The following is a 16,341-nucleotide window of genomic DNA, read 5'->3' as shown; positions in this document are numbered from 1 at the left end:
GTATCCAGTGCTTTTGACTCTGAGCCATCTCTCCAGCCCATAATGGCTCTTGACAATGTGAGTTTCTGCTCCTGAGGTGGCTAGAGGCTCCATATCCTGATCCCTAGGGGCATTTCAAGAATGTGTTCTCAAATGATGGCATGAGCGTCCTCTGCCTATGGTGAGAATCCACATGGGATGTCAAACATTAGCTCAAATCCTCCAGGTACCTTAATGAATCTGAACCTCATCAGCCGCTAACTCAACCAACACTCTCACATCTCTAATGCCAGGTAATTCTAGGCTGAGAGATTATCATATGTGCTCTGCAGAAGCACATATCTACACTCCGTAAAGACAGAGTATTAAGTCATTTTGCCACCAAGGAATTACACTATGTCCCAGAAGATAGCCAGAACCATGCTAAGCATCTGTTGATGGTCATGGCTTTTCTTGTCAAACTCCTTTCTAGATCCAACAGAAAAGGAATCCGAGTAACCAGGCTCGGTGGCACTCCGAGGCTGAACCAGAAGAACTACAACAAGTCTGCAGCCAATCTAAGCTACCCAGTGAGTTCTGATTCAGCCTGTCTATACTGTGGACCTTCCTCAAAGAGGAAAAAAAACTGTTTAAGAGATAGTTAAGGAAATCTAAAAGGCTAAAACAATTCTGGAGCACCCAGTCTATAAGGCAACTTGTGAGAACTTCACTCCCTCAACTCCACATACAATTGGATTATGACTTAAGAATGTTTTCTGTAAAATGGCATCTCTTTTATCTTTGTAGCCTATTGTTGACCTCAGGCCTCCTTGTTTTTTTTCAAAGCCATGGGGACAATATTAAGACATTAAGTTTTAGGTCGTTGCAATACCATGTATAGATAATTATCATCAACTAGTTTGCTGGTATAAAGTAGGACACTCATACCAAATTATTTTCTGCAAATGTCCACAGTTGAGTTAAGGAAGAAACAAACTATTGTGAGGCTTACCTATGAATTAGGAATGAATCCGTCATTCTAAAGAGAAATGTCTCTGAGATATAATAAAGAAAGACAATGGTAAGGTGGGCTTTGCTTCACTGGTCATCGAGACCAATAAAATGGCTCAGACATGTGTTTGATCCCCAGAACTTACATGGTAGAAGAAGAGGATTCCCACAGGTTATGTTTGACCTCCACACATGTGCCATGCAATCTGCCCAAATGCACGCAGACACACACACTCACACATACACACACACACAAACACACACACATACACACACACTCACATACACATACACACAAACACACACACAAACACACACACAAACACACACACTCACACACATACACATACACACAAACACACACACATACACACACACACTCACACACACACACATACACACGCAAACACACACACATACACACACACAAACACACACACTCACACACATACACATACACACACAAACACACACACATACACACACACAAACACACACACTCACACACATACACATACACACACAAACACACACACATACACATACACACACACTCACACACACACACATACACACATGGGCTAAAAAATTAAAAACAAAGTTCTACTAAATTTTAATTTGTCAAGACGCTAATCTTTTCTACCTATCTGTGGCATTTCCTCTCCAGAATCAACCTCGTTGACAGTCCTTGAAAGTTGCAAGTGTGCTCTGTGTATATAAATAAGACCATCTTTTACAATACCCAGAAACATTTTTAAGATTTTATTTTTATTTTAATTGTGTGTACATATATGTGAAAGCATGTGTTTGTACAATACCCTCAGAAGCCAGAAGACATCCAATTCCCTAGTGCAAAAATTTGAAGTAATATGACCTCCCCCCACACACACACACAATGTGTGGGAATCAAAGTCTGGTCTTCTGAAAGAGCAGTATTCACTCTTAACCAGAGCCCTCTCTCCAGCCCCAAGGAACAATGCTTTGCAGATAATACAATGGAAGAGAGCTGTGAGAATTGCTTCTTAAATTAGTCTTGTAAGCATGGTCTCTTCTGTTGTGAGCCTAATCAACTGTGATTGCCAGCATCTGCCATATTATCAAACATCCCAACAGCTCTGCCTTGGGGCTGTGACTTCCCTGGATCATGTCACACAGTCCACAAGGTGATAGAATTGAGACTCTGTTAGGGGAGCTAAGTGCAAACACACATGCTCTTAGCAACACCCAGTATCTTGGCTTCTTCATTTGCTAAGAGACCAAGTCAGGTTAGGAGGTCTCTAACATACCCTCTATCTTCAAATCTCTGAGCTGTAACTGTTTCACATGAATAAAAATTGTAAATGTAGACTTTCTTAGGGTTTCTATTGCTGCAATGCAATATCGTCAGCAAAGCAAGTTGGGGAGAAAAGGGTTTCTTTGACTTACACATCCACAGCACTGTTCATCACTGAAAGAAGCCAGAACAGGAATTCAAACAGGGCAGGAACCTAGAGGCAGCAGGTGATGAAGAGGCCATGGAAGGATGTTACTTACTGGCTTGCTCCTCATGACTTGTTCAGCCTGCTTTTTTATAGAGCCCAGGACCACCAGCCCAGGGATGGCACCACCGGGCCCTCCCACATTGATCACTAATTTTAAGATGCCCTGCAGCTGGATCTCTGGGAGGCATTTTCTTAATTGACGCCCCCTCTTCAGATGACGTAAGCTTGTGTCAAGTTGACATAAAACATTCAGCACAGATAGATATCAGTTAGTCATTCTTAGTGCTAAAAGTTCTGAAAGGCCATGTCAATATTTGTCGAATAAATGGATGTTATCTTAGTATCTAGGATGGTGTGTGTATACTGCAAACAAAACCTAAGCTTGCTAACTTAACAAAGAAAGAACTTTCATTCTCTGTTGACTGGTCCTGAATAAACAACATGAGGATACCAACTAATTTATAGAGTGGTTTTATTCATCCCTCACATCTGATTCCCCATTTGGCTAAAGTCATTCCTCCAAATGCTGCCCGCGCATTGTACAACTTTAATAATATGGAAGCTATACCTGGCAAGACAAAAGAAAATTATGGTAAAAATGGAAACACTTATTTAACAGGCACACTCTTCTATTATTTTACTCTAAGTATACTTTTTATTTTATTATTATATTATTAATTTTTAATATTTGTTATGTTATTATTTTAAATACAGCTTTGCTATTGGCCTCATAGGGGAAGCATGTTGTTTGTTGGTTTTGGTCTGTTTTCCAAGTTAAATATCTATGGCTGAGAAGGGAGTGGAGCCTGCAATGTCTCTCTCTCTCTCTCTCTCTCTCTCTCTCTCTCTCTCTCTCTCTCCCTCACACACACACACACACACACACACACACACACCACTTCTGTTTTTGAGCACACACTAGTTGCTGACATTTGTGATTTACTAAAGTGTATCCTGGATGTAAAGTCACCTGAGTTGTCAGTGGGAATCTAAGTTATCACCTCAATAGGGACACAGTTCCTTAACATGCTGGCCTTGCCAACATGAGGTGGGAAAGCTACAGAGAAATCCAACCTCGAGCAAAGACTTTAGCAACCTTGCTGGGAGACCCAAACATCCTTTTAAGGCTATTGCCTCAAAACAAACAACAAACAAACAAAGAACAATAAACCCCTAGGTTGGTCACATTCATCTCCCTGGCACAGAGCCTCCTACCATAAGAGAGACCCTACAGGAATGGGAAGAACAGAGGGTACCCATTTCCTGCCCATCTGCACAACTTCCGAGCTCTCCTGGCTGGTCAGAGGAGCTAGCTACCTACAGTAGACACATCCTAGTAATGATCCCACCAGATTTAGAAGTAAAGATAGAAAGAGGTGGTACTGAGAGGTAAAGGAGAATAGAGAAAGAAAACAGAGAACCTACTCTATTTATTTTGTAGGATCTATGCTTTATAACTTCTGTTTTATCACCTTTTTATTTTTAAGATAGGGGTCTCACTGTGTTGCCCAAGCTGGTCTCCAAAGCCATAGTCTGAGCAGACCTTACACATGGCTAGAAGTACAGCCACTATCTCCCTGTTTTAATTTTGCTCGATATGCGAGAATTGTACATATTTGTTAGATACAATGTAGTGGTTCAGCATATGTATATATTTTGTTCTCAAGTCAACTAATATATCCATAATTATTTATGGATAAAAAATTAATATACTTAAACATTTATTGTTTATTTATGATGAGAATATTACAAAGATTCTCTTCTAGCGTCTTTGAGAGACCAAATGCATTATTATTAATCACTGTCACAGTACTGAGTATTAGGACCTTAGCATCTGACCATAGCTTAGCACCTGCGAACCCATCTCCACCTCAGTAGTCCCAGCATCTGGGATTCATTGTTCTGCTCTCAAAAACAATGTTTTTAAACCTGTGTGTGGCTAGGGTCATGCAGTATTTGTCCTTCTGTGCTTCCTTAATGTCCTCCAAGTTAGGTCATGTGTTGCAAATGAAAGGATTTCTTTAATTTGTGTGTTCTTTGTGTGTGCATCTGTGTGTGTGTGTGTAAGAGAGGGAGATAGATATAGAGAAAGAGAGAGAGAGGAAGAGAGAGAGAGAGGGAGAAAGAGAGAGAGAGAGAGAGAGAGAGAGAGAGAGAGAGAGAATATTGTAAGAGAAGCAGAGAGCAGGTGCCCAAGATCAACAAAAGCTTCCTGATCTCTGGGAGCTATAGTTACAGGTGATTATGACCCACCCAGTGTGAGTGATAGAAAATGACCTCAGGTATTCTGCAAAAATAGTATGTGCTCTTAAGCACAGAATCATCTCTCCAAACAAATTCCTTGTTTTTACATCTGAATAGTTCTCTGTCTCTGTCTCTGTCTCTGTCTGTCTGTCTGTCTCTCTCTCTCTCTCTCTCTCTCTCTCTCTCTCTCTGTGTGTGTGTGTGTGTGTGTGTGTGTGTGTGTGTGTGTGTGTCCTGTTTTATCCATCAGTTAGTGGTCACTAAGGTTAGGTTGTTCTAATTGTGAATAGTATTTCAGTAAGTGTGGACATGCAGATGTCTCTGCAATGTGTTGGTTTTATTTCCTGTGAGCAGTGTCTTAGTGAAGAGACACCATGACCAAGGCAAGATTTATAAAAGAAAGCATTTAATTGATGTCTTGCTTAGAATTTCAGAGGGTTAGTCCAATCTCATCAGGGCAGAGAATATGGTAATATGTGGGCAGACATAGTATTGGGGAAGTAGGTGAAAGCTCCACATTGTGATCTGAAGGCAGAAGGCAGAAAGAGAGACACTGGGCTTAGTATGGGATTTGTGAAACTTCAAAACTCACCTAGCAACATGGTTCCTCCAACAAGGACACACCTACTCCAACAAGGACACACCTCCTAGTCCTTCTAATCCTTTCAAACATCCACTCCCTGGTGACTAAGCATTTAAATATCTGCACCTTCAGGGCCATTCTTATCCAGACCACCATAGGAACATACTCAATAGTGGTATTGCTGGGTCACTGGAACTTCTGTTTTTAATTGGAGGCTGCCAACACTCTATTTTCTATAATGACTGCACAAATTTACATTCCCATCAATAGTCACTTAGTAATCTTTAAACTTATTTAGCCAGCATGTCTCTTTTTAGTATAAAGCATATCAAATTCTGCTGAATCAAACTTCTATAAATGTTCCCACTAGGGAAATATTGGCCCAGAAGGTTTCTGAAGTCATCATAATACTTAGATACATACAAGCTCTAATTCTGAATATTCTGAATCAGATTTCTGATCATAGTCTTTCCTTGGGCAAAAATCTTCTGTGGATCCTTTTGCTTGCAACATGCAAATCCTTGTGACTACTGAGGTGGCAATGAGAAAGTGGTATCTGGTTGTTGTTGTTGGTGGTGGTGGTGATGGTGATGGTGGTGGTAGTGGTGATGGTGATGGTGATGGTGGTGGTAGTGGTGATGGTGATGGTGGTGGTGATGGTGTTTAAATCTAAATATCTTAGTGTGGCATTCAGGTACTTGACTCACTAAATCACCTCACTGGCTCTCAGTTTAAAACCACTCCTGCTGTGTTAACTTGGCTCCAAATTCATCTTTATTTCAAACTCATAGTGCTCTACAAGCAGGACCCATATGTAGAATTAACCATGTAAATTATTTTCTGGGATTTCAGGAAAGAGTGGCTTTACACATGGCTGCCTGCCCCGGGTCTATGTACATAATGGACCCAGTAATATGATTAAAGAGGACACTTTTTCAATGCAGAAAGGACAGTAATCCAATGGCTACACATTTGACACTTTGGTGTGGGCTCACTGTCAGTTCTGTGCGAGCAGGCACAGGTTGATGAGGCCAGTGTGCTCCCAGACTGAAGCATCCTGAGGTGCTCTAGATTTACAATTCCCCTCCTGAGGAAATCTGTCTGAACAAGGCCTCAAGATGACTTTGCTGTGTTCCAAAATCTGTGCATAATTATAGTTGGAACTAAATATATTACTGCCCTGGTCTAGATTGGTTTATCAAAGATACAGTGTGTGTTTCATTTTCCTCCAGCCTAATCAGTTCGGTAGCGCCCACTCCAAAACTGGGGTGGTGGCAAATACATTTGCTCTCTTACTGTTGACTGCTGCTGGTCCCAGTATAGATACCCGTGCAGTCATCAATATCTGCCCTGTCTCCTGCAGATGATCAGACAGATCCCTGCAAATCCCTAGACTGTGGCAAATTCGCCCAGTGTGTAAAGAACGAGGGGACAGAAGAAGCAGAGTGTCACTGCACACAGGGACATTCGAACCACGGGACCCTGGACTATCAGCAGCTGAGCCTCTGTCCCCCTGGAAAGACTTGTGAGGCCGGCCAAGGACAAGCAGCCCCGTGCAGGTAGGTCAAGTATGTAGACCACAGACCCAAGAAGAATCTATTGTTCATACTCTGAGAAAAATACCATGTGGATAAATTCATGTGCTCCTCTAAACAACCAGTCAAAAAGGGTTATTTTGGATATGTTAAATTATGTACAGAACAGGCAGGGTTTTGTTGATACAGGATCCTGCTTGCCAAGAGCTTCTTTAAGGTGCCCTCACCATTAAGAATAAATACATTGTGACGTACCCAAGTGATACTTGGGACATCGGAATGATACCATCACAGTGTTGTGCATGTTGTTGGGGTGTGTCAAAAAAAAAAAAAAAAAAAGAACAAAGGACTCTTTTTTGTAGGTGAAGGAAATCATATGTTGCTGGAGTTTATCAGGCGGCAGGATCTCTGGGAGCCTCGTGAAAACATGCTCCTCTCACCTCTCTCTTCCCTACTTCTAACCAGAGGTGGGATCGGGACTCAAGTACAGCTGGGGCACTGCAAAGGTCACACTTGGGAGCCCCGTGCAGGCTGTCATTAGCATTTGTTCTTGTCCCAGAGAGAAGCAAGAAAGACCTGAGTGGTTTGACTATCTTCAACAACTCTGCATGGGGCAGGGGTAGGTTGCACATGTGTGTGTGCGTGAAATGTGGGGCATTCTGTTTACAAGAGCAACAGCATCATTCATCATAAGAAAACTAACAGATAAAGTTAGATGAGAGCATGCTTTGTAAGTCATCCCCATCGCCTGTTCTCTCGGTGTCCACATTCATGTAGAAGTAATTTGTAAAAATTTTCTAACAAAACGTGAAACTGGGTGAACTTGTTTTATAAACAGCTCGCTCTCTTATACTCCCCCCTCTTCCTCTGTGTGTATGTGTATGTGTGAGAGAGAGAGAGACTAAATATGTATATATTATGGAGGTAGGTAGGTATATGTGTCACCAAATCTGTTTAGAGGTCAGAGGACAACTTTAGGTGTTATTCATTACCTCTGTCCTTGCTTGAGACAGGGTCACTTGTTTGTTTACTATTACATGTGCCAGGCTAGCATGACATGAGCTTCTGTGACATCCGTTTTATTTCTACTCCACCAGAGAAGCACTGGTATTAAAGACACTTGTTACCTGTGCGGCCTTACGAGGATTCTGGAGACCCAAACTCAGTTCCTCATATGTGCACGACAAGAACTTCATCCAGTGAAACCATCTGCACAGTGTTGTGTATAGGAACATCTTTAATGATCACAGTAGTTCATTCCGTATGTAAGCATCCTAAAGTGATTCCTACCCGAATCACAGTGGGTGAGGGAAGCTCTTCGGTGGGCAAGGGAAGGAACTGAAATGTGACCTAGTGCAGAAAACACAAAGGTTCTCCTCAGACTGTGGGACACACAGAAAAGGTCTGCAACCTCTGCTCTCAAGGACTTTTACAGAGACTAGTCATACACCACTTTCAAGAGCATGGCCTGCCATTCTCAACCACAGCCTTCAGATACAACCAAATGCTCGCTGTTGGTATGTTAGATGGTTGGCACGTGGTTCTGGTTCCCTCACTCCCCTCTTGCTCACTCAAATGGCCACACTCCCCAATGTTACACTAGACCACATGGCCATCTACCTCCCAAGATTCCATCTGCAAGAAAACAGAGAGATTTCTTCTCTTCTGTATAATACCCACTCTGCCCCCCATTAAAGTGTCAATACTTCTAAAATAACTACCTGACCATGACTAGGAAGCAATGTTCTGGGGTCAGATTATGGTTTAAAAGTGCAGTTTCACAATCAAGTAAGAATATATTCCTTCTCTAGGATGTAGTTTCCTTATTGGATGACAAGACTGAAATAGCCCACCCATGAGCTTACAGAGGCCACAAGGTGCCATCACAAAACATGTTTTTAAGACTATGTGGCACAGGGTATCCAAGAAGAGAAGCTGATGATTGTCCATTGGCATCTCTATGTCCATTACACTTTAGGCATGGACACATTTTCATATGGCTTTGAAAGTCTGCTTATGGAGAGGTCTTTGGCCCTGTGAAGGCTCAATACCCCAGTGTATGGGAATGCCAGGGCGTGGAGATGAGAGGGAGTGGGTGGGTGGGGTACACTCTCATAGAGGCAGGGGGAGCGGATAGAGGGATTCCAGAGGGGAAACTGGGAAAGGGGATAACATTTAAAATGTAAGTAAAGAAAATATCTATTAGGAAGAAGAGAGAGAGAGAGAGAGAGAGAGAGAGAGAGAGAGAGAGAGAGAGAGAGAGAGAGAAGGAAAGAAAGAAAGAAAGAAAGAAAGAAAGAAAGAAAGAAAGAAAGAAAGGAAGGAAGAAAGAAAGAAAGAGAAGGAAAGAAAGAAAGTCTGCTCATAAAGTTTCTTTGGAAATGAGAAAGTGTAAGAGACAGCAGATGCTGAAGTACAGAGATGTGTGGCTTCTCCGAACAATAGCAAACTGACACAAAATATTTGTGACACCCAGATAGGTTATAAGCAGAACAAAGGCAATCTTCAAAAATGGTCCTTCTACATCAGAGAGTGTTTTTAGAATGTAGGGCACCTCAACAAGAAAGAAATGAAGTAGCCCCTCAGGGTTGTGGAACAGCTGCCTCCCACTTACAAAAGCAGAGCTACCTAAGCCTGAAGAAATGACTTTGCAACCAGGTATGGTGGCCCAGCTCTTCAGAGACTGAGGCAGGAGGACAGCTGCAAGTTCAAAACTGGCCAGTTCCAGTTTCCAGACTCCCCACCCATAAAGCAAAGCAAATTTCTATAATCAAAAAGGCCACCCTAATGAGACACCACTCCCAAAGACATTAGTATTTCCCTGGCAGACACAAGCAAGAAAGGGGGTCCAAAATGAAACTAAGAAATAGTAAGATTAAAGAAAAGTGTAGCCTATGTTATAGACAAGCTACTGATGACTATGATAGTTATTATACTTAATAATAATAAAAGGAGAAGAAGAGAAAGGAGGTAAGATAAACATCCTAATGATAAAGTGGGTAATGAATGCAGAGATGCTATTCATAGAAGAAATCCAAAGATCGACGAATACAGAAGATCCCCAGTCTCGCTGTAGACAGGGGTGTCCAAGCACAGCTGGGATCCTGTGTTGCTCATGAGTTCGGCTAGAAGGTTAATAATTTCCAGGACAGACAGTGTGTAGTCCAGAGCAGCACCGCTTCTAATTATTACCGCTGGTGGGTCTGTACATCAGAATCGTCCTCGTTCAAGAAAATCCTTTCAGCATCTCTAGAAAGGCTTGGATTCTCTTCTTTTAAACATGTTTTATAGTTACACCTGTTCAGTGTTCTGGGCCAGGTGCTTCTAGGTTCTTGGCCTCTTCCCAAAAAAAGTTGAAAATAAGAGCTCACAGGGAATTACAGAAGCAGCGGGGTAACTGGACAGAGTGAGTTACAGAACAATACAACACTAAAGACTGACAGGGCGTCGTGACAGAGTTCTCGGGGATCACTGGCTGGAGCCTGGAGCCTTTACTTTATGGTGTCTGAGAGAAGGAAGAGCTGGCTACTAAGGCTCATGGTGTGGGTGGCTCTCTATCGTGATTGATAGATTGGTTATATAATCTACTTTTCCTGCCATGTATGTCCCATCCCATAATGCATTTGATTTTAACTAGACAGGTATCTAATTGTGTATAGATATGAGATGATAATGAGAGGACTGTCCCGAAGAATGTGACACAGGACACAATTCCATCTTGCCCGTGTGTACCCAAAACAAATTTAGGCCAGATCAGCCTCTCTATTGTTCATACCCAGATAAGCAGGGGATACAACTGAAGAGAAACTCAAAAGGTGATTTCCTCACCTAGGGTGAGGAAATATACTGTTGTTCAGAGATAGAATATGTTCAGAGAGGAAAGCAGAGAGGGATAGGGTAGGGGAAGGGTGGGTAAAAGTTACTAAAATCTGCTACACAAAGCTATTGACTGTCACTGGACTTAAGATAAATAAATACATATTCACATTTTAGAAGATTGAGAAAAATATTTACTTGTAAGGGAACCTGTACAGGACAAAAATACTCCAGGTATTATGCCCATTTTATCATGAAAAATATAAAGTAAAGACATGTGTATTATGAAGAGAAAGTATATAATATAATATAATATAATATAATATAATATAATATAATATAATTAATATAAAAGTCTGGAACTGTAAACAGCAGTTATGACTAACCTTTACTTGAATCGCATTGTGACCAAAATGCTCCAAGCATTTTTAGAGCAGTTGCAACTCAATGCTTGGCTTGAACAATCATTGTCCCCTTGTGTGATGAGCTCACCCTCCCATCTTTCCCATAAGTTTCTGTCTACCCTCTGAGACCCGTGCCCCAGAAGAAAGCATCTGAGAGGAAAAACTGCACTGGCGGAGCCTGCAGGGCTGTGCTCGACACTCTCATTTATCTTAATTTCAAATCCAAGACAGCGGCAGCCTAGCTATCTTACTGGGGAAGAGAAGATAATACTGCTGGTTTTTTTTCTTGCAGGCCACCAGACCACTCTACAAACCAAGCTCAGGAACCTAGTGTTAAAAGGCTAAATAAGGTAAAATTGACCTTTCTTTGTTGGTCTAAGTAGTTTGGATTTTGAAGGAAAAAAAAGAGTTCAGTATCTGCCCCCTTTTAAATTTTTAATGGGGACAGATAAAGCACCTGTTCTTTATTTGGTAGACTCATAGAACTGAGTGCCAGCAGGAAGAGGTGTCCCTGAGGCAGGGACAGAGACTGAATACCCAGCAACTGAAATATGGAGATAAAATAATAAAATCACGAAATAAGACTAAGAACTTTATAATATTCCCAATGTTTTCTTGAAAAAAAAAATGTGATTAATCAAATGTGTTTTTACAAAACTGACATTTTTAAAGTAATAACATTCATGGCACTAAATAATTTCAAAGAAGTTATGCTTAAATTCTTTTTTTCCCTTTCCTTTTGGAAAGAGGTTACAGAGCCCAAGCTGGTCATCAGCTTTACATCCTCTTGTCTCAGCCTGGGGCACTGTAGTGATGGGAACCAGTCACCACACCTGGTTTAGCTTTTTATTTCCAATAACAGTCATCCAAAATCGTGTGTGTATGTGCTTGTGTGTGTGTGTGTGTGTGTGTGTGTGTGCTTGTGTATGTATGTGTGTGCTTGTGCGTGTGCTTGTGTGTGTGCTTATGTGTGTGTGCTTGTGTGTGCTTGTGTGTGTATGTGTGTGTACTTGTGTGTGTGTACTTGTGTGTGTATGTGTGTGTGCATGTGTGTGTGTTTGTGTGTGTGTGTGTGCATGTGTGTGTGCTTGTGTGTGTGTGTGTGTGTGTGTGTGTGTGTGTAGAAGCAGCATTATTTGTGAAACATGGGCAACTTCAGAAAGTCTTTAAAGTCTTTTATAAAACAAGTTATCTTACCAAGATTATTTTATTTAAAAAATAATAAGTGCTCTATAGTCAGGGTATATATATAATCTAAAGAGCTTTAGTTTTTTAAAAAAAATAACTTTGAGGAAAAAATATTGGACATTTTTATTCCCAAATTACCTAGTTTTTAATTATAAATAGTCCTGGGTAATAACAATTGGTAGAAGCAGCCATTGCTCAATGATACAATCAATAAAACAAATTCCTCAGGCCTGAGCCCCGGGTGGTTACCACTGCCACACCATCAGGGGACACCGTAAGAGTCAGACTAGAAGAAGACTCTACTCAGCCGCACACTGGGAACGAGATGTGCCATCTGAATCTTTGAAACCAGGAAAACTGAGGAAGCAGGACAGGTTTAGATGCAGGCTACGAGGTGATGACAGGATATAGGACCTGATATTGATAAACTTTGATGCTATTTTGAAAGACGATTTGCCTTCTGAAGGGAAACTGTATTCAACGTGTCAACCTCCCAAGCATAGAGCTAACACTGAGAGACAACGTGTTTCATCCGGGATGAAGCAAGCAGCAATTAAAGCTTGAAATACCAGAGGCTTGTCTTTTCATGGTGTGTGTGTGTGTGTGTGTGTGTGTGTGAGACAGAGGGGGGGAGGGTGAGAGACTATAAGTAACAAAAAATATCAGTGCTGATAGTCCAAGGTCATGGGCTTTGTGGTGGCTGAAGGACGCGTGTTCCTTGAAGAATGCTGTAATAGATTAGTGGTGCTCACTATAACTTGGAAGAAACATGGTGAAATTCACGTTCACGTACAGACTATTTGCTCCAAAAGATGATTAGCCTGGAAATGCATTGGGTTTAAGAACGGGAAGGATGCAGTCTCGGTGGGTTATGAAGTTCAGAATAAAGGGAAGCCATCTGACCTTTCAAAGGTTTTCTAAGTGGCAAGCCCACATTCTCATCTACCAGGGAAGTTGGACCAGAACTTGTTGATTTGACTCTGAACAACGGCTCTTATAATAAAACTCTTGTCTTCCAGGTAGTCAAGAAAAGAAAACCTGAACTATCAGCTATAGAATTTGAAGAATTTGATGACCAGGATTGGGAGGGAAATTAAAAGCTGGAATCATATGCATTATGTTTTAAACCCTGTTGAAAGGCAACTTTATTCCTTAAAGGTGTATCCATTCTGTTAACTTCTGAAAACGAAGAGGTCGTTGAATACAGGCATGTAGTTAACTCTGAGAATCAACATGCTTCGTGTAGAGAACACTCGTGCTTGATGACAGTTAAGCCTGGGGGGTCGGGACAAATTTTTTTAGTCAAAGATCAAAGCAATCACTGGAACACATTTGACTATTTGTGGACAGTACTCAAGTAGAAAAAAGTTAGCTTTTTTTCTGTCTTTAAATTATTACTGAAGGCTTATTTCCAACAAGTACAACTTGTTTTGTAGATTGTACAGTATTGGTGGGATCTGATTCTTTTATACATTAGAATATACAGTCAAAAGATTGTCATTTGGGCTTGAGAGATAGCTAAGTGGTTAAGAGTATACGCAGCTCTTCCAGAAGGCCTGGGTTTAGATCCCAACACCCACACTGAGTGACTCACATACACTTGTAACTCCAGCTCCAGAGAACACAAACACCCTCCTCTGGTCTCTGTACCCACATGCACATAACCATAAATGGACACACTCACACTATTTTTTAAATTAATCTCTTAATTGGGGGTGGAGGGCAGGCAAGAGAGATGACTCAGTGATTAAGGACAAGTGTTGCTCTTCTAGAGGAACCAGTAAACACAGCCACTCATAACCCCAGTTTAAGGAGATCCAACACCCTCTTATAATTGATTACTGTCGGTACCAGGCATCCATGTAGTTCAAATGGATCAGGCAGGCAAAACACTCATATACACAAAATTTTTTAATCTAAATTTTAAAAGTATTTTAGTTTTAAAGATGATTACTTATGTGAGGGCCAGGTCTCTTGCGTATGAATGTAGTATCAAGTACTGTGAGGAGTATATGTATTCTCCACACTATAGACAACCCCCCCTCTCTCCCTCTCTCTCTCCTTCTCCTCCTCCCTCTCTCCCTCCCCGTCTGTGTGTGTGTATGTGCGTTCCCTTTCCCTCCTCACCCACAGCTCCCTCCAGTTTTTAGGCATTCTAGTTTTATATATGACATTCTTGCTTACACAGTAGATTATTTTGTTGCCCATGATTTCTGAGTTGGTCTTCAAAAAAAAAAAAAAAAAAAAAAAACACCAAGGCTTACATCACATCAGATACACGCATCATGGGAAAATCTTACTCTTCTTGTTGCTACCCTAAAGGAAGAGTTTGAAGGAAAACACTATGTCAGTGAGAAGCTGGACAACAGGACATGATGTGCCGTTTTCCTCCAGATGAATCGTGCCATCACACTGCCCTGTATGTATCTATATTGGTACCAATGAAATACATACAGTTCAGCAATTTAAGGTGCTACTTGATGGGAAATTCCTATCTCTGCACCTCTTCAAATCCAACTATCAAATATATTTGGGGCAAAATTTTAAGTTTAAAAATTTATAAGTACTATATTCATGGATTTATGATAAAGTGTATCTATATTTTACCAGTCATTTTATGAATTTAATAAGCAAATAAAACGGGTTATTGTAATGCTGCTATGACAATAAAATAGTAAATATTAGTACCAATATTTAACAAGAAAGCTACCAGACCAAAATCAAAATATTTCCTCATAGACAGTATTTTGAAAAGTGGTATTCTCACATAGAGAAGAGATACAAGACTTTAAATCACTTCCCGTTGGTATCTCAAACAAGGAGCTTGAATCCCCATTCCTCCTCCGGGCTCCCCACCAAGGAAGCTCTATAACTGGAATAAGGAATACATTGGTATATGGTGACAAGGTCACAGAGTGAATGGTTGCAAGGATAGACTCACCGACCCCATCCCATATCCCTGGAACACCCCAGATGGGACTGAATTGCTAAAAGCATGACAGGTGAATCACAAGCAAGTGAAATGATGACCTAAGGAGAGAGAACCCTTCCTTCCCGTCGCTCATCCACACTATAGTCCAATGCTAAGCAATGCAGAACAGACTTTTATAGAGAAGTTAAGTAGGTAAATCATTCTGTAACAAATGTGAGAAGGGGTCTCGATTTAGGTTAAATGCTTCTTCATCATCCATGTTTTGGCATCCAAAGAAAAGCAGTCCAGGAAGATAATAGTATCCTTCTGCTCGCAGAAACCTACCAGGAATGTGGAAAATTCGAAATTCTTCACAGAGCAAATTTTCTAGACTGGTGTTCAAACCTTAGACAAGAGTCTTCTTTGGGTCACCAGGTTTTATGAACTTTCTCTTCTCACAAATTAGTCAGGGTCTGGGCTGAGACATACAAGATCAGTTTGCTTCCAATAAATGGGTTTAGTGGCTCACACACAACCCTGTCTAGTCCCTGCTTGGAGATTACATACAAATGTTTGGTTGGGATTCAGGAATTTCCAGTCCCCCAGAATGCCTGCCTCTCCATGTAGCCACCCAGCACACAGTTTGCCCTCAACACGCCCCACCTGAAATCTACCAGCCATGTGACAGTTCTCACCCTGTAGTGAAAGCACACAATACACAACCATGTTCTACAAGGCAGTTTATTTAAATTTCCAGAACATCAGTATTTTAGAAAGTACTAGACACACACTTCTCATGAAATGAATAAAAATTAGCAATTACAAAGAGAAAAATTTCCAAAAATGAGATGTTTATAGTTTTTGTAGTTTGACGTTGAGTTTCTATATTGATGAAAAATTAAGATTAAGGATTGTGCAGTTTTCAATGTGCATTAATTTTTCCTGACTATCTCCTGGAATACTTCCAAGAATCAAAGTTACTTCATCCATAAGTTAGTGCTGGGGAAGGAAGATGCTAATTTGATTGGACCAAATTGTCAAAAGATGCGGCCTTGACACAGGCAGACTCTCAACTGGCCCTTGCATGTGGCTCGTATAAAAGATGCCAAGTTCTTTCCTGGGTGCCTCCAGTTCCACTGCACCATTCTTAAATGCTAAGATCTACATGCTAGGTGACTCACCATTCAACTATACTAACCTTAATTTCTAC

General features: G+C 41.0%; 1 protein-coding gene across 1 annotated transcript in view; it reads left to right on the top strand.

Annotated features, from left to right (window-relative positions):
- The window catches only part of IMPG1 (interphotoreceptor matrix proteoglycan 1), a gene marked incomplete at both ends in the record, with an annotated part of 144,678 nt that extends 131,361 nt beyond the window's left edge, over positions 1 to 13,317 (top strand). Inside the window, 3 exons of the mRNA XM_080934311.1 lie at positions 6,641 to 6,836; positions 11,325 to 11,382; positions 13,240 to 13,317. Of these exons, the coding sequence (XP_080790437.1) occupies positions 6,641 to 6,836; positions 11,325 to 11,382; positions 13,240 to 13,317 (332 nt within the window). The remainder of the gene's footprint in view (positions 1 to 6,640; positions 6,837 to 11,324; positions 11,383 to 13,239) is intronic.
- Positions 13,318 to 16,341: the final 3,024 nt, after the last annotated feature.

This window comes from Micromys minutus (assembly GCF_963924665.1).
Source record: "Micromys minutus genome assembly, chromosome: 21".
Classification (NCBI taxonomy): domain Eukaryota; kingdom Metazoa; phylum Chordata; class Mammalia; order Rodentia; family Muridae; genus Micromys; species Micromys minutus.
The sequence above is the reverse complement of the archived record's forward strand: the minus strand, read 5'-3'. Positions and strand labels throughout refer to the sequence as shown.